The sequence below is a fragment of the Eptatretus burgeri genome, chromosome 4, assembly GCF_056783735.1.
Source record: "Eptatretus burgeri isolate ZD-2024b chromosome 4, Ebu_testis_v1, whole genome shotgun sequence".
NCBI classification, from domain to species: Eukaryota; Metazoa; Chordata; class Myxini; order Myxiniformes; family Myxinidae; genus Eptatretus; species Eptatretus burgeri.
In genome coordinates, this window is record NC_140964.1 from 105,787,083 (window position 1) to 105,812,082 (window position 25,000).

At 44.7% G+C, this 25,000-nt stretch overlaps 1 protein-coding gene across 1 annotated transcript in view; it reads right to left on the reverse strand.

The window, feature by feature from the left end:
- Positions 1-25,000, reverse strand: part of LOC147028834 (uncharacterized) — a 147,910-nt gene that overhangs the window by 79,037 nt on the left and 43,873 nt on the right. Inside the window, exon 4 of the mRNA XM_085880270.1 lies at positions 112-245. Within this exon, the coding sequence (XP_085736396.1) occupies positions 112-245 (134 nt within the window). The remainder of the gene's footprint in view (positions 1-111; positions 246-25,000) is intronic.

Genomic DNA, 25,000 nt, shown 5'->3' on the forward strand with positions numbered 1-25,000 from the left:
CCTGCAGAATTATTTTTATTATATTTTTTTAGAGCTTTAAATGTATTTCTTAAATCATGTTATCCCGTACTCGCATGCAATGGCCAGAAATAAATTTCTGTGCAATCATACCTCACTGTCACAGTAGATTCTGGATGGGTCCAACCAGGCAAAATGCGACCCTCTGGTGTTTGGGCTCATAAGGTCTAAGTACCACCCACGTATGTTTTTCCGTTTGGCTGACATGTTTGACATAGTCATAGGCACTGCACACACAAACGTATCAACAATTATTCGCGAAAGCAAATGTCAGAGGCATAGGACAATTGTATTGTAACGAACACTACATCGAGCTTTACCAGACTCGCACCTGGTGACGCCGGAATTAACACTTCAGAAGATGACCTGAGCGTGGAGGCTTTCATTTAAACTGGACCAAACTGAATGGCACCTGGAGAAACATTATCCAGTTCTGTCAAGTCACGACGGATTTCTGGTGACATTCACGATTAGATATCTCCAAACCTCCCTGTCTTGGACTGCTTTCTGAAGCTCTGGCAGAGACAGCTTGGTTGCACCCTTTATCCCATCCACCCAGCACGTATCAGGTCTACCTCTTTCTCCCCTTCCATCAACCATACCCAGCATGGTCGAATTCTCCCGACTTTCGTTTTCTGCACGCACGATGTGTCTAAATCAAGACAGTTTCTGTTTTAACATCAGTGCTTCGAATATACATGGTGTTCTAATTTATTCAAGCTCTGTTTGGTTTGTCCTTCAAGCAGTGCATGGAATTTTTTAACATTCGTCTTGAAGGAAAATTGAGTAATCGACTTGTATTCACCGCTAAAGGTCGATGCCTTTGTCCAGTCGAGCAGTGTCCCATAAGCTGTTAAGCTTGAGTGCGTGTGAATACAGTCGCAAGTTCAATAAGAAGCAGGAAATGGCGCATCACCAGTGGGTCAATTCGGCATCGTGTCCACGAAATAATATGATCCACCCAGTGACTCAGGTGTGATAAAAGGCCAGTGCCCATGAGAATAAATCTGCTCACCAAAAGGAGTTCGATGATAGCAGTCCCATGGTTGAAAGGAGTGAAAACCCACTGAAGATAGAACCGTAACGCTGCATGTGGGTACCAGCTGTGTGTGCAGAGAGCAAAGTGCTGCTGGAGGATAGGGCCCTGAACGTGGTTAAACTCCAGTGAAATCCAGCAAACTAAGTTTAACTCCAGAGAAAGTCAAGTCCGTGAGTCATTTCCACGACCGTGTAAATAGCCAGCTGACAGGAAGGGAAGCATCATCACACGTTTGTTAAAGCCTTCCTCACCACTTATCCCTTGAGGGGGTGTCCAAGAGCCCGATAGTAGTGTGAGGCAAAATGATTAGTTAGAAACCAGATAAAAACCATGCCTACACTACTGCCATTGGATGGACAAGTAAATGAAACAAAGTTCATGATGTAGAAGCTCTGAACATGTTACAGAGCACTGTTATGAAACAACAGAGATGGCTATATATTGTGGTTATCCGCTACAATTGAGAGAGAATGACACCCCATGATTAAATGGAAGAAACAGCTGTCACTCGAAACTATAACACCATCTCTTTCCAGCTACCGGCACATGTACACGGGTGATTTGAGCGGTGAATCAAACACCTATTGCCATTGCCCGGCAGTTCCCACAACACCACCTGAAAATAATTGTCTATTAACAACACAAATATCTACAAGTCAAATGAACCACCATCTATTTATCGTGGAGAGAATTTGATTTGACCAAGGAGATTTGACCTAGAATGCTAAAACTTTCAGGGTATCCCCAGCCCTCCGTCATCCCCCCTTCAACCATCACCCCACAATACCCACCACCATCCCACCCCCCTCTCCCACTCCACCCTCTTCCCTCCTTCACAATCCATATCTACTGGGGAGGGACATCGACACCTCACGGACATTACTTTGGGACACGGCACGGCCACAAATGACATCCAGGAAAAGTATGAAACGGGACGATCTCGTAACATACAAGACACCTAGTCAGCTTGCGATGCTGAGACAAAGCATTCATCGCCCATTTTGTCTGCGATGTCCAAGTATGCACAGGCAGTACCCGTGCTGTCGGACGATGACGGGTATTTCTCTTCGAGTAATATATAAACCGATTTGTCAATAAGTACAAAATCCCTCCCTTATAGACCGTCAATTGAGTGGAAAATCAAACTAACTGAGCTGGAGTCATCATGTGACCAGTGTTTCCATATTCAATAACACTTCTGCATCTTCCTCTGAATCGCTCGCACAAGGCTCAAAACGATTCAGCTCCACAATTTCCCCAGAAGCGTTTCCATCACTAATTTTGTCTCCAATAGTTTCTTCAAAATCCCACTGATCAGTTTCAACATTCTGAGAACCATCAGCGTTGCGAATGACGGTGGAATCAGTATCGAGTATCCGAGCTCGTCTCTGTCTCTCTCTCTCTCTCTCTCTCTCTCTCTCTCTCTCTCTCTCTCTCTCTCTCTCTCTCTGTGTCTCTCTGTGTCTCTCTGTGTCTCTCTGTGTCTCTCTGGGTCTCTCTGTGTCTCTCTGTGTCTCTCTCTCTCTCTCTATCTCTATCTCTCTCTCTCTCTCTCTCTCTCTCTCTCTCTCTCTCTCTCTCTCTCTCTCTCTCTCTCTCTCTCTCTCTCTCCGTTCGGATCGAGATGGCTTCAAGGTGTGATGTCACCGGCGAAATCGAAAATCGACACTCTAGGGCTTTTTTTTCGACACCTTGTGATTGGCCAAAAAAAATTCCAAGTTTTTTTTTTCACTTCAAATTGGACCGTGATTGATGATTCTCAAGGGGTTTCAGAAAAAAAAAACTAAAAACATTTGCGTTTGGGTTCCCCTTTAAGGACCGGTAATCCCCATGAGGACACAAATCCCCAGGTGTCTTTTTGGGTACCATGCCCAACTGCTGGATGATGGTCTGATGATCCCACGTTGTAAGATATAGTCCTTGCGGGCGATACGTAATTTCTCAGGTGCTCATTGGCGAGCACGTGCAAAAACGGGGTCCCGTGGTCTCGACGTGACGCATGATCTGGTGTTTGATGGGCTGGATTGCCGCCAATGGGCGCGTTATGGACAGGAAGTCATAAAGTACTTTCTGAAAAGGGCATGTGAATGTGGATGGAAGACACATGATATTCAGGGACGAAACGGGTGGATGCTTTACCGAGAACACAAAGCTGTGCTGAGGCATCCATTGGACAGCCATGTTTGACATCTATGAGGAGATTGAAATGGCACACAAAATCTGCACCCAGGATAGCGTATCTGGCGCTAGCAATGGTAAACACCTACGGAGATGAGTGATGTAAACCCAAATCAAGCTGAAGGAGACATTCTCCCATAGCACGAGCGGCATGTAATTAATATTTCTTTTGATTTTTTGTTTGTTCATTCAGCGGTGGATGGCGGCACAATGCTCACCTCTGCCCCTGTATCCACCACAAAATAAAGTCTGCTAGTATGATCAATGAGGAAGAGAAGGTGACTGACGTCTGACCCAAGTGAACTTGTTGCCATTAGTTGTGGGCCTCATCATTTCCCTGTGGCCAGTACAAGCATGGTGCTCTCCACTGATGAGCATTAGCACTGAAGTTCATGTGGTACCAACACCAATCTGGAGTGTTCGCCGAAGGTGAAGGTGAACCATAGCATAAGGTACAGCGTTTCTCTCTGCCCCTACAAGAGGTACACGAAGATGGGCATGACTGGTGATGCACTTCGTGGAGCTCCAGGACGAACTTCTTTAGGTCTGCCATTTCAGATTTCAGCTGTGTGATGTGCTGTGGTGAAGGTGTCCCATATGTAACGGGGTCAATGAGATGATCAGCCATGTCTGCAGCGGCGAGTATCATGAGGACGTGTGGTGGAAAACGTTTCAAGAACAACTCGTGGAGTGACTGGTCGAAAGTAGTGTGGCAGTCACCGAGAAACTGCTGCACATGGCTCGGTGGTTGTGTGGGTCTTCGATCTCCTGAGTCCTCGGCTGCATAGATGGAGTCCTGCTCTTTATGAGTGCGGCCTTCAAAGTCGTGCACTTATCGTTCGTTGGAGGCTATAGTAAAACATCTCTCACCTCCGTCACATACTCTGGTGACAAGGAGCCAACAATGCATTTGAATGGCATTAACTCAGGTGTATAATTGGGCTTCCACTTGGCAAAACCACAGCTGCGGCTCATTGGGCCAGAATGGTGGAAGCTTCATCGAAACCACCGATGAAGCCGGTTGAGCGTCTGGGAAGAGCACGGATACCCGATCGTTCCCAGCGACTGCTTTGTGTGCTTGCAACTACTTGGCTACTAGTGAATTATTTATTCACTACTAGTGAATACTAGTGAATTATTTATTAAACCGCCATAGTCAATGCTCTCAAAACCCCCTGCTGGGAAATCCTGTTATACAAAGCAGCTCAAAGCTGCACAAGGACTGTATGGACACCCTGTATTACTGTGTGAGAGCAACTCATTAACTGGAAAGTAATTTGATTCAAAACGTCCGTCTTCTGTTCATCGACAACATCATGCTGCACTTTCAGGACCGTGTATACAGTTTTCAAATCATGTTTAACTGGAAGGAAAAGCCAAACTGACGTCTGTGATGCAACAATAGCCTTTGTGTACTGACCGTAGCCTAACAACATGGCAGTTTAACTCGAATCTCCAGATCTTCACCGAAATCGAATCAATTCGTCCTGGCCACACGCCCAACCTGTCCATCAAGCCACACCGTTCCTTCCATTCCATCATCAAAGTTTCGTCAAAAGGTTCGAGTTCTGCGATCACCATGCATTCAGCACTCCTTGATGCAATTACGAGGTTCCCAATTGGTATTCGGCTTCACATCTTACATTTGAACCGCTCTGCAACACTGTCTAGTTCAGTCGAAGCTCATTCGTCACGCAAGTAGTCCAAAGCTTTACTCGACATTCGTTGCTCAGCTGTATTTTATCGCAATTCGATAAAGATTTTTCAAAAAGCTTTCAAACTTACCTGATCTGAAAAGAGTCACAAAGCCTTCGCTTGTCTCGCGGCAGAGCTTTTTGGCTATTTATATTTATTTATATATATATATATATATATATATATATATCTCGTCTCATCTGTCCCCCAAACCCTCCCCCACTTCCCTAATGTGTAAGCAATCCACCCTCATTTTCTCTTCTTCCTACTCCAGTCTTGTCTAACATGCAGTTTGCCTGGTGGTGGTGTTTGTTCTTGTTGTTGCTGCTGCAGCTTGTGGGCTGTCGCTTCTGGTTGCATCATTTTTTTCTGGAAGCACGGCTGTGCCCCCTGTTACCAGTAAGCTGATCCTCATTTTGCCGACCTCGGAAGGATGACAGGCTGAGTCAACCACACCACGTGCCATTGAAACAGCACGACAGGGGCTCAAACTCGAGACCCGAGACCCGACAGGGGCTCAAACTCTCAAAAGCCAGCCACCTGAACCGTTAAACCAACAGAAGACTCGGTTTACCTGGTGATCGTGCAGTTACGTATTACCTCCTCTACCGAAGGTGGACGGAGGTGATCTATTCACCCTCGGTTTGTCCATTTGTTACTTGGTGAAAACTTTTTTTTTTTGCCAAGTTTGTTGGTCTGTAGCGTTTGTCTGCCTGTCTTTGTCTGTCTGTCTGTCGGTCTATCACACGATTTTTGGCCAGTTTTCAAGCAATCGTTCTGATATTATTTTTTGTGTGTAAGTTACCACCCAAGGACAGCAACTTATAATTTTGATGAAGATCTGGATGCGGCGACTAGAATTTTCAAGGGATTGTTCACCATTGAGAGATGGGACCAAAAACGATATATAGCACAATATCTCAAAAAAGTTGTGGATGAGTCATGACAAAACTAGGTGGATGAGTTCGTTAGATGATGAGAACGAGACGATTCGATTTTGGTGAAGGTCCTGATTCAGAACCGACCTATCTATCGGTAGTATACAAAATGTAAACTGTTCAGCCTGGTTGGAGGTATGTGCTCTTCCGAGTGCCGTTCCGTTTCGCCGCTCGATGAGTGATTATTCATTTGTCTGTTTGAAAGAAGGATATCTCAAACGGTTGTGGATGGATTTGGCCAAAACTTGGTGGACAAGTTGGGTGTGTGATGAGGACGAATCGATTCGATTTTGGTGAAGATCTGGATCCGGATCCAGATACCAGAATTAAATTTTTTAAAAAGTGATTCTTCACCATTGAAGGATGAGTCCAAAAACGATATATGTATAGCATGATATTTCAAAACGTTTTTGATGGATTATGACAAAACTCTGAGGATAAGTTGGGTAGGTGAAAATAACAGGCCAATTTGATTTGGGTTCAGGTCCAGATGCAGATCCTGCCTTAGTATATGTGGTATACAAAGCATAAACTTTTCAGCTTGCGGAGGCCTGCGCGCCGCCAAGTGTCGTTCTGATATTGCAGTTGTAATTGTCTCTTATTGTTAACTTCGACATGTCAAATAGGTGGACGATTTTATTTTTCAGGTGGACATCAGTTCGGCTGTTTTTAGGACATGAGAAGTGTGCTCTGTAGCTCATCTCACACATTGTAGACCACCTCAAACTATACAAGAATAACACTGGTTGTCCAGAACTCCAGAAAGGTTTTCAACATGGTCTTTCAAATGTCCTGTCGGGGTGAAGATTTTGATCGATGCAGACTCAGCATTTTTTTAAATGTGATTTTAATCCAAAAGGTTGATGGAACAGAAACTTCACAAGCATGCTCACACGACTGGAGCATTGTGACGTGAATATGGCACCATTTTGGCCTATTGGCAGCTTTCTTCTATCGCACAAACTTAGGAATGTTAATCATGTTGGAGATTATGTAGATCCAGTTGAACTATGGTCTGCTACGAAGGCATTTTCACTGCTGTGGCGCTCTGGTTTTCAGAATTTGTTTGGCTTCTAGGAAGAAACAGATGTGGCAACGGCCTCTCGAACCAAGTTGAACATTTCAAGGAGACACTGACTTTGAAAACTGCTTAATTCATGTTGAAGTCTAACTTGTGTTATAATGGGGGCATTGACGTCACAAAGAAGTGTTACCAAATGTTGTTGAAGCATTTTAGATGCTCTCTGTGACAATTAGGAGAACCAGTTTGGGTTCCTCATCAGAGAACTCGGTGGTGCTGTGATGCAAGTCATCAGCTCGAAAGATAAGAACACTAAACCATCTGGAACGTCTTTTCCTTTCATTTTATTGTTTTCTAGACATGTCAATCATTGTATTTTTGGTGTTTAAAGACATAAAATAAATTATATCCCTCTTGGTTCTTGTCCACTTAAACCACACTCTGCCACATGCCACAATTACTTGTCATGTCGTCTTTTACTTTCACCTCCTTCCTCCACAATTCAACACACTCGACCAACCCTCGCTCACATGAGATGCTTGACTCCGAATTCCTGGTCTCAGTTTACAGAAATGTGATCAGATCAGTGGTGAGGGCCAACTCCCATCCAAAAAACATACTGTCCCTGCTGCCTTCCATCAGTGTTCTCTCTCCTGTGTGCTTCCTCCCTTCTGGTTTACCAATATCATAGGTTTGCACTCTAACTTCACAGATCTCTACATCCATGCTACTGCAGCTCACCCAGGTATTGTATGTCTTTCAGAAACATTTTGTTCACAGGATGTCCCAGATGTTTCTTTGTGGCTCCCTGGTGATTGTCTACACCTCTCTGATGCCAATTTCCCACACTGGGGGTGGTGTTGCTTTGTATGTTCGTTCCTCCATTCCCCACAACCCCATGCCTTTCAGTCGTCCCTGATGCGATGGAGTATGTTTGGCTTTGTGCGCCTCTCCATGATAATGCATTATTTCTCTGTGTGGTCTTTCATCCCCCAATTCTGATTGATAACTCCATGTACGAAACTTTCTCTGCAAATATTGCCACTCTGCTCCCTGCTCACCCGTTCGTTTTTACAAATTTGTTAAGACTTTAATTGGCAGCATGCCAGCTAGCTTTGTGTTAGTTCACACATTTCAGTAATGGCCAAGCAGTCAAGTTGTTCTGTAAAACGACTGGACTTAATCGGTCTGTTTCTTTTCCAACACACATGCCTTCAAATGGAAACCATTCATTACATGTTAAACTTTTCTTCAAGGCTCTTCTGACCATATGTTGGAAAAATTAGCCGCATATCTTTGCCAGTTAGAGAATCCTAAAGACACACAATTGCATTTCAAGTTGCTAAAGTGGATTGGTTTGGCCTAAAATGCACTCTCTACAGTCAAGACTGGTTCATCGTCACGCCAGCTCCTAACATTGACGGCTCTTGGAATTTCTTCTACAACTGACTAATTTCTCTTCTTTACAAGTTCATTCCTTCCTGCATTCAACTTTTCCGTCCATTATCTTGTCCATTTTGGACAGGATTTATGGGCCTAATGGCCTCCTCCTGTGTTGAAGTTCCTTGAAGATATAGACCCTGGTACACTGATGTGTGTAATATCATAAGAAATCAACTCGCACTCTGATAATTTTGGAAGCAAACCCTACTGATTGCAACCTGCAACCTCTCTACATAGCTCAGAACCATTGTGAATCTGTCCTATGGAGAGCCGTGGAGGTCCCAACATCGGACTCACCTGAGATTCAAATTCTCCAGCCTCTCACCATCTCCAAAACCCTAATGGCAGCTGGTGTGCTGTATCTGCTATATTCATTCCCCTTCCATTCCCTTCTTCCTAAAGGATGGAGTCATTCTGGGCACTGCTCCAGAAACTACATAGTTATTGAACTCGATCTTCTCTCAAAATGCCATGGTCCCATATCCGTCCCTTCCTGCACCCACTGTTTCCACCTTACAGAATGATTCTCTTGAAAACCATCTTTACCATGATTCCGGTGACTCCATCCTGTGCAACACATTACATCACACGTGTGAAAGGCTGGCCACTGTTGAATCTTTTCTGCTGACGTGGACAAGCTTGACAGCTACTTTGACCATGATTTTCAATGCAGGCAAGTCACATCCTCTCACATTGTCTCTCCACAAAAAGATATCCAACTTAACTCTCTGGACAGCCACAAGAAGAGGTACAGGCCCTGGAACCCCTTGGTTTCACTATCTGTCACAACCTTTCATGGGAAGATCGTATCACCAAGCTCGCTTTGGATCATATTTACAAACAGTTTGGGAGCTCATTCTTAGAACATGCTGGCTTCTTTCATTGCGGTACCACTCTAGAGACTGCAATATGATTCACGGAGAGTGAGGGAATAAACAATGTGACGGTGGAGAAGAAATGGACAGATAGACAAGACTATTTGGGTTGTAAAAGATTACTGTAAGGATGGTTCTATTAATATGATGTACTGAGATGTGAAAGTGATCATGCATATCATGTGACACAAAAAATAGATTCTGTTTAAGTAATTCAACACCTTCACACGAAATACGAAGTCACAAACACACTTCAGGTCAACATTCAGATAGAAAAGTGTGCTGCTTTGCAATGCGAATGGATGATGTCATGCAAAAACCATACTCGAGGAAACACAATGGACAAAAGGTGAAAAATGAGCTTTCACTTTGAATGAATGGAGAGATCAATATTGATTGAACCTGCGTTGGAAGCCATATGAATGGGTCATCATGTGCACCAATGGGGCAGATTTATTCACTGTCCACGAGCACCACGCACACCAAGATCAAACATCTTCGATATGGGAAAAATAGGACATCACAAGTTCCAAAAAATCATGATGATTTGTGCATTGTGTCCTGTCTAACCATAAATTCTGATATCTGAACCCTTTTCTTGAAGAGCATTGGTATGCCTTTTTGGCATTTCTTTACGTAAATGGCAATGCCGGTCTCCTCTTTGGACCAAATTGGAGCAAAATTTTGGAATTTGGACAGGACACCAGTACATAAATCACTGCTTTTGAAAAGTACCGTGAGATCTTTACCTTTCATCAGTGAAAGCCTATCACCAGGCTTGATGTGTCTGTAAAGGATGGCATACGTAGTAATGCAATGCACTGGCGTAGTGGGGGGGGGGGGGGAGGGGGGCGAAAGGGTCGGTCGTCCGGAGCGGCACTTTTGAGGGGGCAGCAAATTTCTTATCTTGTATCTATCATTATCAACACTTCGTACCATTTTGCCACGGTGCATGGAAGCCCAAGCGAAGGGAGGAGTTGAACTTTGCAAATGGCCCCGCCATCCGTTTGATGACCAATGTTGCGGCCATTGGGGAAACTAAGCAGACAAGACGTCCGTGCTAATTTTAGTTCGGTGTTCACGCCTCATTAGTGTTCGCGGCTCATTTCTTCCAGTGAGAAAAGGATGCAAACAAAAGAACAGAATTTGTTTGCACGACTTTTAAAGGTTGAAAATTAATTTTCTTGATTTGTTTTGAAATCCTGCCTGATAAAATACTATTATCTATTGATTTCGGAAGCAAAAATGGCAGAATTCCCCTTTTGAAGGCCGAGGGGTGGCTGGTTAATGCGACACGGCGCTTCACGGAGGGGAGAAGCCACATGACCTCAGGGTCTTGTTGCTGATCGCCATCTCAGCAAAATCTTGAGAAGTCACACTTGTAAAATTACCCTCACCCCCCCCCCCCAGGCAAGATCATCACTTGGGGGGAAGAGACATATTGTTGTGGGCCAGGGGTCGGTGGTGAGGATGATCGCCAGGTGGAGCAGTAGAGCCATCTCCCACCGAACACCCGGAATTGCAGGTCGTAACCTTCGGACAATTCAGAAGGTCATGGGTCACTTAAGGACCGTGCTCGCCAATTCTCTGATGACGTGGTGTCGGGTTAATAGCCAAATTTCAATATACCTAAGTACCCACGTCGTCAAATTACCGGGGACGTCACACCCTCAACGGACTCTGTCGGACCGGGTCGCTCTCGCGACCTCGGTCCGGTATAACCAAGTGAAATTACCAAAGTGCGTCGGTCCAAACGACAACTTACAGCTCAATCGGCTTACTGGTTCTCAAGCACGAACCGTGCTGGGTCAATAATAGAAAGCACAATAACGAGCTTATACATTGAACAATTGGGGGTTTATTTATAATGGGGCAGGGGAGCACAAAAATAGCAGAGTTAAACCGACTATCAAGAAGGAATGCAAGTAATGTACAAGGCACTTAAACAATTGCAACTTATAGACTGGGCCCACAGACACATAGGCACACACCCAAAAGAAATGGTGGCCACGGCCTTTATTTGGCCCTTCAGCTTGGGAGGGAAGGTGAGCTGAGGGCAAGAGTCTGCACTTGCACCTGTCCGCCTCGTGCGGTCTAGTCGAGCTGGCTCGGCAGGACTCGAACCCACTGCCCCAACACAGCACCAAGCACCAGGGGCGAGGGATAGAGTGACGGACGCCAGCCAGCACGAAGGCGGACGAGGTGAGAGACGACGAGGCGACAGGCGATCAAGGCCGAAAAAGCCTCCAGAGGAATCATACGACACCAGGCGAGGCAGACCCAGACAGAATCATCGCCCCGGCCGTCCTTTGCTCCTCTCGTGAGGTGGGAGGGATTTCTTCCCTGGCCACTCGCCTCCTGATTGGACAGTTGCGTCGTGCGATTCGCTGGCAGTCCCTCATTGGACAGGCCCACGGTAGGCGGGGAAACTCCCACCCTTCTGGGTGGAGTCCCGATCTGAGGCGATTGTAGCTCCGCCTACCTCCTCACCTAAGACCACGTGCGTAATGGCGACCGGGTTGAGTGAGGGACGGGGCGGGTGAGACGCCCGCTCCTTACCGATTGGCTAAAGAGGGAGTGGGCCCCGCCCATGGTTGCGTTCGTCACACATGCGCATGAGGGAGGGCAATGGTGGAAGAAGTGAAGATGTATGTTGTGGTTGATGTGTATATTCTAACTATAAAATAACTCGCAGTGCACATACACTTAATTAACCCATTAGACAGAAGGACGGGACCCTAACTATAAACACATACTTCTCAAAATAACTGAACTGCGGGGACTGCTGACTGTCTGTGTGCAGGAGGCTTCCAAATCCATAACAATATGACGATATCATCGCCTGAGATCTACAGAAGGAGATTCATCGTCTTCGTCGACACATCTAAATGTATGAGGAAGCCACTGGGATGGAAACGGTGGACTGGAAGGCTTATGAAATCCTTCAATATGTTGTGAAGTGGGGATTCGAGGAATCTTCCCCAAACGTTCTCATCACACCGGAGATGTTTCTCACCATGTGTGTGAGCGTTGCAGCGTGTGAGAGGTGCTTGCCCAAACTGAAACTGATAAAGACCTGTCTCAGATCCATAATGAGCCACTCTCGGCTCAGTAATCTAGCCATCCTCTCCATTGAGCGTGAACGAGCCGAGTCAATTGACTTTGAAGCTGTGATAGATGAGTTTGCCTCACTGAAGGCTCGGAATAGGTGAACCACACAGTCACAACAACTGCACACTTAGTAAGCCAATGACTATTTATAAAGGCAGAAAACAAAAGTTTAACTGTTTACTTGCAAATGTATTGTACCTAATTTGATTTGTAATGAAGTTATTTAATTGGGCTTTGTGTGTAATTCAGCATATGAGTTAGAGGCGGGGTGGAAATTTGACATCTCGCTCCAGCGGAATTTTTCCTCAATACGCCGCTTGATGAGCGATGTACCATATTTAAGCTTTGGCAGCTTGTCAACTTCTTACAAATCTTGGTTTTTGAGAGGGGGGGTTCATGTCAAAGGTGTTTTCTCTAACAATTTTTATGGTAGGTACCAGTACCATTTGGGTCACGAGGCAAATGTGATTAAAAATTTTGGGTCGTGGACAAAAATGTTTGGGAGCCGATGGCCTAAACAATGCAGAAATCAAGAAAATGACCAATTAGTAAGATCTCAAAATGTAAGAGAAAAGATCCTGGAAGATGAAGAATTGCGAAATGGTACCAGTGATCATTGAAGCAAAGGGAATGATGAAGAAGAACCTTACAGAGACCTTAAAAACAATCCCTGGGAATATTACTACAAATGAACTGCAGTTGGAAGCTGTCCGGGGTTCAGTGCAGCAACTGCAGTTGTTTGGTGACGATCCTTAAGAGCACTCGGAACAAAACTTTAAAAGCTAGAGGGGGAGCACTCGGGAGAGTGCAAAACCTCCGCCGCCAACACTGCTGGGTCACTCAAGTGAACCTTGTATCTTATTCATTAAATATGATGTCAACAGTGCTGACAGAGTTATAGTTCTTTTCTCCAACATTTCTTTGGGGGGCGGGGGGCGGAGGGGTTGGAAATCACTATAAACATGTAAAAATGCAAAAAAATTGAAATTTTGTTGAAAAAAAAGTTGCAAATTTTTTTTTCTCTAACAATTTTTTTTTGGGGGGGGTTGGAAACCACTTAAAACATGTAGAAATGCAAAAAAAAATTTTTTTCTTTTTTTTGGGGGGGTTGGAAATCAAAGCATGTAAAAATGCAAAAAAAAAAAAATTGTCAAAATTTTTTGGGGGGGGGTTGGAAATCACTTAAAACATGTAAAAATGCAAAAAAAATAAAAAATAAAAAAAAAACGAAATTTTGTTGAAAAAAAGTTGCAATTTTTTTTATCTCTAACAATTTTTTTGGGGGGGGGGCGGGTTGGAAATCACTTAAAACATGTAGAAATGCAAAAAAAAATTTTTTTTTTTTGGGGGGGGGGTTGGAAATCACTTAAAGCATGTGATGCAAATGCAAAAAATGGAAAAAAAAAATTCTCAAACAATTTTTTTTGGGGGGGGGGTTGGAAATCACTTAAAATATGTAGAAATGCAAAAAAAAATTTTTCTTTAACAATTTTTTTGGGGAGAGTTGGAAATCACTTAAAACATGTAGAAATGCAAAAAAAAAAAAATTCTCCAATTTTTTTTGGGGGGGGGGGGACCAAGTCCAAAATTTAATGGCATGATCCTTGGACCATACCTACCCCCCACCAAGTTTCGTCAAAATCCGTCGAGGAGTTTTTCCGTAATACTGTTCACAAACAAACAAACAAACAAAAAGGGGTGAAAACAGTTCTTCATCTTCAAAGATGGCGGAGGTTAACAAGAAAACTTCACACCTTGGTCCATGAACCATGGTCCCCCTCACCGAAATGATGGTTTATTAAAAGTGAAAACGTGTTGAAATGTTTTACAGTCAACTTTATAACACTAAAGTAATAATTATGTTTCAGTGCATTGAAAAGTAGAATGGGCACTCGGTAGAGCGCAGACCTTCGCCTCCGCTACTTTTTTTGTTCTTGGCATGAGAGTGGGGGGAACAGAACAGTGAACATTTTGGTGTTGGTTTCATGCAAATCGGTTTTGATTTGACCGTGTTATGACAAAAACCGCATATTTTGAAAGGTCGTGACCCCACTGACCTTTGACCCCCAACCGCTAACAAGGGTAATGACGTAATTGTGTCATGTCGCCCATCACAAGATTGGGCAATGAATTCTGAACATTTTGGCATCGGTTGCATGCCAATTAGATCAAAATTGACCGCGCTATGGTAAAAATACGAATTTGACCTTTCCGTGACCTTGACCTTTGACCCGATCGCTCCCAAAATCGAATCAAATGTTCCTTGGATAATAACCCATCATCCAACCAAATTTCAAGCGATTTGGTTTAATACTTTCTGAGTTATGCGAATAACAAACACACACATATATTCACAAATAAATAAATAAATACACAGCGACCAATACATAACCTTTCGCAGAATGCGAAGGTAATTAGAATGGCGCATGGTAGAGAGCATACCTTTGCCAGGCTGATTAGTTTACGTTTTGTATCCCACCAATAGGCTGGATCTAGATTTGGACCTGAGCTAAAATTTAATCTGCTTGTTCTTGTTACCTAACCAACTCACCCACCAAGTTTCATCCGAATCCATCCACAACAATTTCAAATATCGTGCTATATATCGTTTTAGCCCTGTCACTCAATGGTGAAGAATCACTTTAAAAAAAATTTATCGGATTCGGATCTTCACTAAAGTCGAACCAATTCTTCCTTGTTACATACCCAACCTGCCCACCAAGTTTTGTCCGAATCTGTCCAATATTTTTTGAGATATAGGTAGGCGGCCATGGGTTGCCGAGCATCTGATGACCTTTGACCCCTGATCTGAGTTAATCTAGTACTAAGTACTTACGAAATGGCAATCGAATCGGTTAACCCGTGTATGTGCAAGGGGGCTTTGAATGGTCATTTTGCCCGAAAAAATACACTCATTGACCTTTGACCCCTGACCCAGCCGAGATAGGTCAATATGTCCTGAAACAAAGTTGTAGTACTCATTGAGTACTATGTACCTCTGAACTTTCATTCATATCGGTTAACCCGTGTAGGAGCAAGGGTGCCTTAAATGGTAATTTTGCCCGAAAAATGCACTTATTGACCTTTGACTCCTGACCTACTCGAGATAGGTCATTATGCAAATGAGCAAAGTTGTAGTACTCATTACGGTCGATAAGCATGTAAAGATTCATTCGATTCGGTTCAACCGTCTTGGAGCTGGTGTACTTAGAATTTTCAGCGGGAATGCTCAATGGCCCTCGGACACCCAAGTTGAGAGGGTTACCATTTGGAAACTATAAGATATAGAAAAAAATGGATGTCATATAGCGGATAGAGAATCACCTTAAGATTATGCATACCAAATCTCATCCTGTTCCATCTACTGATAACTACTCGGTATCAATTTGAATGAAAAGTACCGAAAATGCGGTTTGATATCGGAAATTCCCAAAGTTCGAGGGGGTGCTGTGGGTGAACAAAAATATAAATCGAAAATCCGGTTCGATCGTTTGTGCACAATGCATTCCAGACGATTAGTGTGAATTTTCATGACCATCTGACCATAACCCGAGGAGGAGCAGCATTTGGCACTAAGGCACCTCCAGCTCTCCCATATTATCGATTTTTGCCCTTTGACCCCTGACCAAAGCAATATCGGTCAATATGTCCTGAGGCAAAGTTGTAGTACTCATTGCGTGCTATGAACCTGCAACGTTTCATTCAGATCGATACACTCACCTGGTCGCTAGGGGGCCTTCAATTTTCGCCAATTTTCGGGCATACCATATTTGTAGGGGGCGCTGTGGGTAAACCATTCCATATGTCACAAAAACCAGAATATATTTGGTAGAGCATCACTTGTAGATGATGCATGCCAAATTCCATAAGCCTATGTGGGATAATGGCTTTCGGAATTGATTTTGCGTGAACGGTACCAATTTTGAAGGTTTTTCGGCTGTTGTGAGGGAACCAAAGCGTCCCTAGAAACCATCACAATTTCCAAAGCACTCGGTCATAAGATGTACCTACCACCGGAGTTTGGTCAAAATCAGCCCACGTTTACTACCAATTATTCTGATGACAAACAAACAGACAGAATAACTGACAATAAGGGTCACTTATTTTGGCGACCCAAAAATTCTCAGATCCAGATCCGGATTCGGATCTTCACCAAAATCGAAACAATTTCGTCCTTGTCACATACCAAAACTCTCCACAAAATTTCGTCCAAATCCATTCACAACTTTTTGAGATATTTTGTTCACAAACAAACAAATGAAAAATCACTCATAGTGACAACTTGGCGAAACAGAGCACTCGGTAGAGCACATACCTCCGCCAGGCTGAACAGTTTACATTTTGTATCCCACTGATAGGTCAGATCTGAATCCGGACCTTAACAAATCAGCTTGTTCCTGCCACCTAACCAACTCATCCACAACTTTTTGAGATCTCCTGCGATACATTGTTTTTGGCCCCATCTCTCAATGGTGAAGAATCACTTTTAAAATTCTTATATCCAGATCCAGATTTGGATCTTCACCAAAATCATAGTCCTTGTCACACACTCAACATGTCCACCAAGTTTCATCCGAATCCGTCCACAACTTTTTGAGTTATCATGCAATATTGTTTTTAGCCCCATCTCTCAATGATGAAGAATCATTTAAAAATTAAATAATTATCGAATCTGGATCTGGATTTGGATTCCGATCTTCACCAAAATTTTGTATTGTTGCACACACACACACACACACACACACACACACACACACACACACACACACACACACACACACACACACACACACACACACACACACACACCCTTTCAGTACAATTGCTTGAAAACTGTGGCCAAAAATCGTGACAAAAAAAAACCAGACAGACAGACAAACAAATGCTGCAGACCAACATAATTGGCTAATTTTTATTTTTCACCAAGTAACAAACAAACAGACAGACAGAGAGACAGGGGTAAAAACATAGCCTTCATCCACCTTCGGTGGTGGAGGTAACAAATTATAGGAGAAAATTGCTTGGGTCGGCGTGCGTCATGGGGCCGCAACTGCGCATGTGAAGCAATGGATGGTTTCGCGGTCCCAAACTTGTACTGACGTCCACTCCGGTGGTCTGGAACTTCAGTCTATCACATCAACACCGAGGTGGTCAATGCCTGAAACGCGCAGGGGTTTTGGTGGAGGGGGAGAGGAGGGAGGAAAATGGAACAGGGCCTAATGCCACTGGGAGAGGAGGCGTTGAGCCGGTACCGACCTTCGCTCATGGTTTCAACATAATATCACTGAGTGGGAAAATCACCAAGTTGCCCTATTGGCATTTACATTGACAAATAGACCTGTTTGTGCCAATCTCCTCTCCAGGTCTGGTTGGGGAGAAATTGGAGTATGGCCAGGGTCTCGTCGAAAGATTACCCAATCTTCATTGAAAGACACTGAAGGATCTTTTGCATCCATCGGCAATAAATGCTATCAGATAGATTTGCAATATATATATATATATATATATATATATATATATATATATATATATATATATATATATATACATACATATATATTGTCGCGGCTGTGGCGGTTAGGTTAATTCCCCCGACCCCATTGGGATCGCTGAGCAGTTTCCCTTGTAGACTAACACGTGATCCTCGGAGATTATGGCGCACGTGGAAGGGGAATTGCAGCATGACCGGAGCAAACAGAAGCACATCGCAAGGGGTTTATACTCGAACCCATGACAAATAGACAACACCAGTAACTTAAAATAAACATGGGGATTTAATGAAAATAACTCAAATATTTACAATGGTAAGAATTCAAAATGTAATAATAAAATGCTAGGTAAATTAAAGCCTAAAGTTGAGGCGCCTCTACACACGGACTTTAACACAGACAAGGGGAAAATGAAATAAAAGAAAATCCTCCCTTTATTCTGGCACTTATCTTTGTCCAGAGATGGTCTTTATTGAACTCTGCGATCGAGCCGCTTCATCCTGCGTGGGAAGAGGGGCCTAAAATGGCACCGAGCCGCTTTCTGGGTGGGAAACGTACGTGAGGTAATTTGTGAGGCGGTATTCCACATCAGGGCTCACCAGCCGTCATGCAGCTTCTTCTCATGAACGAATATGCCAAATGTTCCTCTTTTACACGAGGTCTGCTCACAACGATTGCCCCCCCCCCTTTCTCCTTGAACACACAACGGGATGATGATGAGTTCGCTAAAAGGTGCACTCCTCTTCCTCTCTTTCTCATAATCATACAACTTCGCTAATTAGCCAAACAGGAATGGCTGGCATCTTGCCCAGCACATTGCAAATTCACCAGCACGAACATGAGAATCATGCAGCCATTTCGTTGGGCCGAGAGGAGAGCAAAAACGAGATCCTCTTCGTCAATCATGTCCTCCACCAACTCTGTCCTGTTACAACCACTGTGTCGTCTGACAACTGTCCGCTCTTCGAACATGTGCCCCCCTTCAGGTCACACTCACCAATCATAAGCCGCGGGGACGTGACTTGCTGGTCCGAAGCCGGGAAGGCGGGGCTTCTTGCCTGCTTGGACATGCAGCTCTGTTATTATTGTTGTTGCTGTTATTACAAGAACGGAATTTTATTGCTGGCTTGTAAATGCAAAAATGTAGGATAAGGTCACAGGAGAAAATTATATACTGGAGGAAATTGGTCTTAATCCCTATCGAATTAACACTGCACCACCCTCTGTGTGGTGATACGTAACACTTAAGCTTACAGTTTCCCCACTTAATTACATGTAGATGTCGAGAGACTGCAATTTAATTCACGGAGTATGAGGGAAGAAACAATGTGACGGTGGAGAAGAAATGGACAGAGAGACAAGACTACTTGGGATATGAAATATTACCGTAAGGATAGCCTGGTATTGGCTTAGTGGTTAGGGTGGTGGCTTGCGATCTGAGGGTCCTGAGTTCGAGCTCCGTTGGCCACTGAATTAACACCAGGGGGTTGACTCAGCCTGTCATCTTTCCGAGGTCGGTGAAATGAGCACCAGTATACTGGTAATAGGGGCACTGCATCAGCGGCATTGCTGTGCCCCAAACCAATGATGCAACTTGCAGCCAAAAAGGAAGCACATGATGGGAACATTGTATAGGTAAGCAGGCAGCACAGTGCCAGGCAGCTACAGGTAAAGCAAATAGGGTTTTTGGCTGTATTTGGAGTGGGATCAATTATAAATCAAAAGAGGTGGTGTGAACATTGTACAGGAATTTAGTGAGGGTCACATCTATAATCCTGTGTGCAGTTTTGGTCACCACATCTGAGGATGGACATAGATGCCATAGAGAGGATTCAGTGCAGGGCGACTCAATTGATTCCGGGCCAAGTTAAGCTTCGCTATGAAGAGCGGCTGAAGGAGACAGGGCTTTATACACGAGAAAGGAGGCGGTTATGAGGAGATATTATAGAGATGTTTACGATAATGAAAGGTATCGATAAAATAAGTGTAGAGAGTAGAGTTAAGACGGCAGTGAGGCTGGGGACTTTTAATCAGAGAGTAGTTAATGCATGAAATGGCCTCCCTGGAAAGGTAGTGGCAGCAGAAACAGAAGATTTGTTTAAATTAAAATTGGATAGGTACCTGGAAGTTATGGAGATCAAGGGGTATGGGGATGTTGATCGAACTTTTAGGTATTTGGAGCATTGATGGGTGATTGTGTGCATAAGTACGGAGTGCTGTTGGTGGGTGGTCTCGTCAATGGGTGCTATGTGGTTGATGTGTGTTTTTAACCAAGCCCATGCCCCCTCCCCTAAAGGGGGGGGAGAAGAAAAGAAACTACAAAAACGACAAAAACTTAAAATAAATAGATTTTAAAATTATAAAAAATTTGCATTTTTTTTCTTTGGATCTTGTGTTATATGTTGATAGATTCGTATGGTGTTCACGCAGGCATGATGGGTTGAATGGCCTCCACCTGTGTCTGTTTTCCATATATATATATATATATATATATATATATATATATATATATATATATATATATATATATATATACAGTATTTATTCTAATATAAGCCCTGGGCATTTATGAGAATACCAGTTTGATCAAGGAGGGGAGGGGGCCTTTATTAGAGACAATCTACAAACATACAAATTTTTTTATTAATTATTTTTTTATTATGAACATACAAGTATTGTCAAGGTAGAGGGGTATAAATTATGCAGAATACGACACCACACTGACTTGACCGCCGTCAAACACACCTGTCAACAAAGCCGGGTCCTGGCCTGGCCAGGCGGGCCAGGCTCCCTCTACAGGCTACAGCTCTCTCAACTGTTTCACACTGGGTGACGGGTGTTTCACACCGGGGGAGGGGGGCTTTATTAGAGACACCCTTGAAACATGAAAATTTTCTCAAAGATGGGGGGGGGCTTTATTAGAAGGGGGGCTTCTCTTAGAATAAATACGGTATATATATATGTATATATATTGTTGTGGCGGGCCGGGGGTTGGGTGAGAAGATCACCAGGGAGCAGAAGCTATCTCAGGATCCCACCAGACTCCCTGGAATTGCAGGCTGTCGCACATGGATAATTCCGTGATGCAACGGGTCACGAACCGACCGTGAATGGCAATAACTCAACCACGTGACTTTGGGTCCTGTGTCTCGTTAATCTGGTTACCCAAAATAATCATGTGATCTAATAACTGGGGGATACGCCCTCGGTACACCTTATCTGAACCGGATCACTTTACCGGATCAGATGCAGCCGAGCGACACTGCCAAGGACGTACCGGCTAAAAGGAACGGGTCATTGGGAATAAAGTCCCGGCTCGGTTAGGATACGGACCATGCTGGATCAATGAAAGAAATGACAAAAATGAGCTGGGAACATTTCTACAAAGGATTTATAATGAGCAGGCAAGGAAAGATATGTGGCACAGTGAATATAGCTTTTATTGTTGTCTGTAGCAGGGATAGAAAGAAATGTGAGAGGTGCGGCAACATACAAGCAACTTACAAAAGCAGACGCAGAGCAGAGTTATCCCGATATAATTATTGTACAATCTTAACTTAAGCAAGGACAGGCACCAGGACACACATACACACACACACACACACACACCGATGAAGAGGAGTTGATGAAGAGAAAAAGGAGATGAGATGAGGCTAACGGTCTCACAATACCTTGCACGATTGCCCGATCGCGCCACCAATATTTTTTGGGGGGGATGCTCCACTGGGTGATACCTCCCTGACAGCTGGCGCGTCGTTTCTTGCTTCGTGGCACTTCGTGCAGCTGCGTCGGTCCAGAAATGGAGACGCGACCATCGGGCGTAAAGGGAGGGACTTGGGTGGAGTCAGAAGACAATGGGTGGAGAGAGAAGCGGAGTCCGAAGGAAGTGGATGGAGAGAGATGATGAGGCGGTGAAAAATGCGGAGTCGGCAGGCAGATTGGTAAAGAAGGGCGGAGCCAGCAGGTGAATGGATATGTTGTCGATCCCAAGCCAGACAGAACGAGCTGACAGGAATATAGAAAGGAACGATGGACAAGAACGACGCTTGAACAACTCAGGAACGACGATGACTGGATTGACACACCAGGAACGACGAGCAGGAACTATACACCAGGAACAACGACGACTCTGGAATGACACACCAGGAATGACAACCACCGCCCCGCGACCCGTCCTTTTATAGATCCGGTGGTGCGGGGTGGGGGCAATGACTCAAAGCGATGTGTCGTCACTCAAATCGGGTGCTCTGGTTGGGCCCCAGCCAGCACATGGGCCGGCCGCCATGATGAGAAGTGGCTCCACTTCATTTCCGGCCAGATGGTTCCAAGCTGCAGAATCGTCTTGCTCTGAGCACCGTGACATGAATTGCCTTGCAGCAAACTCGGTGCCATGCCCCGGCAACCCATGGTTGGCGCTGGTCAATGTGCCTGCTCCAGGTGCGCCACATGGCCCAAGCGATCCGGCCGCACAACATCCCTCTGCCTGGTAGCAGCTGCATCGAGGCGGAGGTGCGGGAGGATGTCTGCCGTCCACGGGATACATTTGTTGCCGTCGTGGTGAGCGAAGACCAACGGTAAGATGTTATTGTAACCCCATGTGCAGACCCAACCAAAGATGTGTGTTATTCGTGCCTCGTTCTGCACGATGATAAAGTATCACAGCCGTGCGTGAGTCAGCCATTAAGCAGGTGGCCAGCGTGTGGGTCCGCCCGCCATCGAGCATCGTGTTCGCGGTTATCAAAGGCAGCGGGATGCATGGTGCCAGCCCTGATCTGTGCCAGGGAATTAAGGGAAAAGTTTGGATATAATTATGTATGTGGGGATGAGTGGAAGAAGAAGATAAATATAATTATTAAATGGAGAATTGGGTGTAAAATTGTGTGCCGAGTGTGTACTGAAAGTTGCCAGCATTTAGGGTGCCATTTCATCCATCTCCTCGGTACGTGTTCCGCGCAGCGTGGACGTCGTGTTGAACGATACGTTCTTCAGTGGGTGGAACGCCTTCTGTCCAGTGGGTGAAAATTACCGCTGTACGTGCGTTTGGCAGGCTGTGATTTCTGCAGAGGGCTATTCGGCGTCAAGCCTGCTTGGCCTTCGCTCAGGACCCATCTCACAGCGAAGGGTGCACGTGGCTGGGATTTACCTCAGGAATAAGAGTAGAAAAAATAATAGGAACGAGAGGGCTGTATTCGCTTGCAGCGAATACGTATTTGGCAACGTCATGAACTTTGACGCCTACCGATCTCAGAAGATATAGGTCACACAACATTTTTCTGGTGAGGTTTTTTGTAGGCCCTGTAGTGACCTATCAGAAAATGTCAGCCGCTAACCTGTAACTTTCCATGGGGCGAAGATATGGGGCAAAAGGTGTTTTTGACCTTTTGTGTGACCTTGACCTTAACCTTGAGAATTTCACGTTCAAAAGTTGACACTGCACTTCCTTGACCTTGTCCCATTTCAAAGACATAATTGTTAGTGCTCCACGACAAAAGCCCGAGGAGGAGTTTTAGGGCAATGGATGTGTGACGAAAATAAATAATAATAATAATAATAATAATAATAATAATAATAATAATAATAATAATGAATTCCAGTAAAAATAGTGTTTTTGGCATGGACTTGCCAAATACAATGAGTGCAGAGATCTAATCAGACCTAGCAATAAAGTTCACACAATGCCCTGTCCCTTTGTCCCACTAGACAAAAGGGAAGGGACTATCTGAACATATATTAATGGACTAGCTGTCTCGGGACCGCTCTATGTTGGCTGCTATTGGTGTTGGAGGGATGTGGTTTCCAGAAACGCAGCTATATATATATATATATATATATATATATATATATATATATATATATATATATATATATATATATATATATATATATATATATATATATATATATATATATATTTTTTTTACGAATTCTCGCCTGCCGGCGTGCGAACAACCACGTTTAGCCGAATCGCGGCCGTACGCCCACCGGACGGACAATCCAGTCGCGGCTTTCCGGAGCAACGCCGAAAACCAGCCACAGGTGTGTTCTTAACCACACCACACCACAACATTGTCCGCACTCTACCCGCGCTACAGGGTCAATCGCCGAATTGTCGATTTACCGAATTAATCGTGCGGGTAGATTACCGAGAGATTGTACCTCAACGGGGCCGCTGGGACATGAGCCGCTTAATGCAGCTCGCTCCGTTTTGGGATAACCGAACGGGATGTTATCGCGACTCCCGTTGGACCCGATCACTTTACCGGCTATTTAAAACTAACTATATTCCGAGGGCAAGATGGAAGTTCAATTGGGGAAAGAGGACACAACGAACGGGTTAACATTTGAACAAGCACATTTATTACACACGTATGCAGTCAGGTATTCATGCTTGAAAAGCACGTATTCAAGCATGCACATATGCAATTATACAGCCAACAAAAACAATGCAAAGGAACTATGACCGTTTATTTATTCTTTACACACTTATCAGTTCTAATTATTGGATTCGGCGCCACAACTTTCATACAAAGAAAAGCAAGGAAAAACCCCCTCAAAAACAAGGGGGTAGACTCGACATCTCGGGGTCTTTATGAAATGGAGCTTTGAGGATCGAAGGAGCTCCAAGAGGCCGCGCAGGTTACCTTCACCTCGCTGGGGCGACCCGCGATGTTCCGGCCCCACGGCAGCTAGCGTAACCGCGACTCGGCCGCGGCCTGGTGATTCGGGCCCCAGCCGGCAACGCCTGAGAGGAACGAACGGGTCTTTGCTCTTTCTGAGTTGATACTCTCTTTAAGAACCTGTCCGTCCCTCAGCGATGCTTGGACTGTTCCGAAGCCCCATCACCTCAGACCGTTCGGTGCTGGTTGGCGAGCTCACTCCGGCTCTCTCCACGTCCTGCACACGAACATGTAGCTCCGCGTAGCACAGCAGGCTTGGCCGTGCTCCCAGCTCGCGTCTCCTCCGCTCTCCTCAGCTTCTCCACCGACTGCAGGCTCCAGGCTCCAGGCGCTCCGAACCCCGACAGACACTCCACAGACTGACCGCGCTTGGCGTTCCGCTTACCCTTTTATAGGGCCCGAGAGACGAGATCTGACCTTCGATCCCTCACCTCTGATCTGTGACCCCCCCCCCCCCCGCTAGCTCTTCCCCTCTCGATATCCTGATCCGATTCTCGGACGAAGCTTGCACAGAGC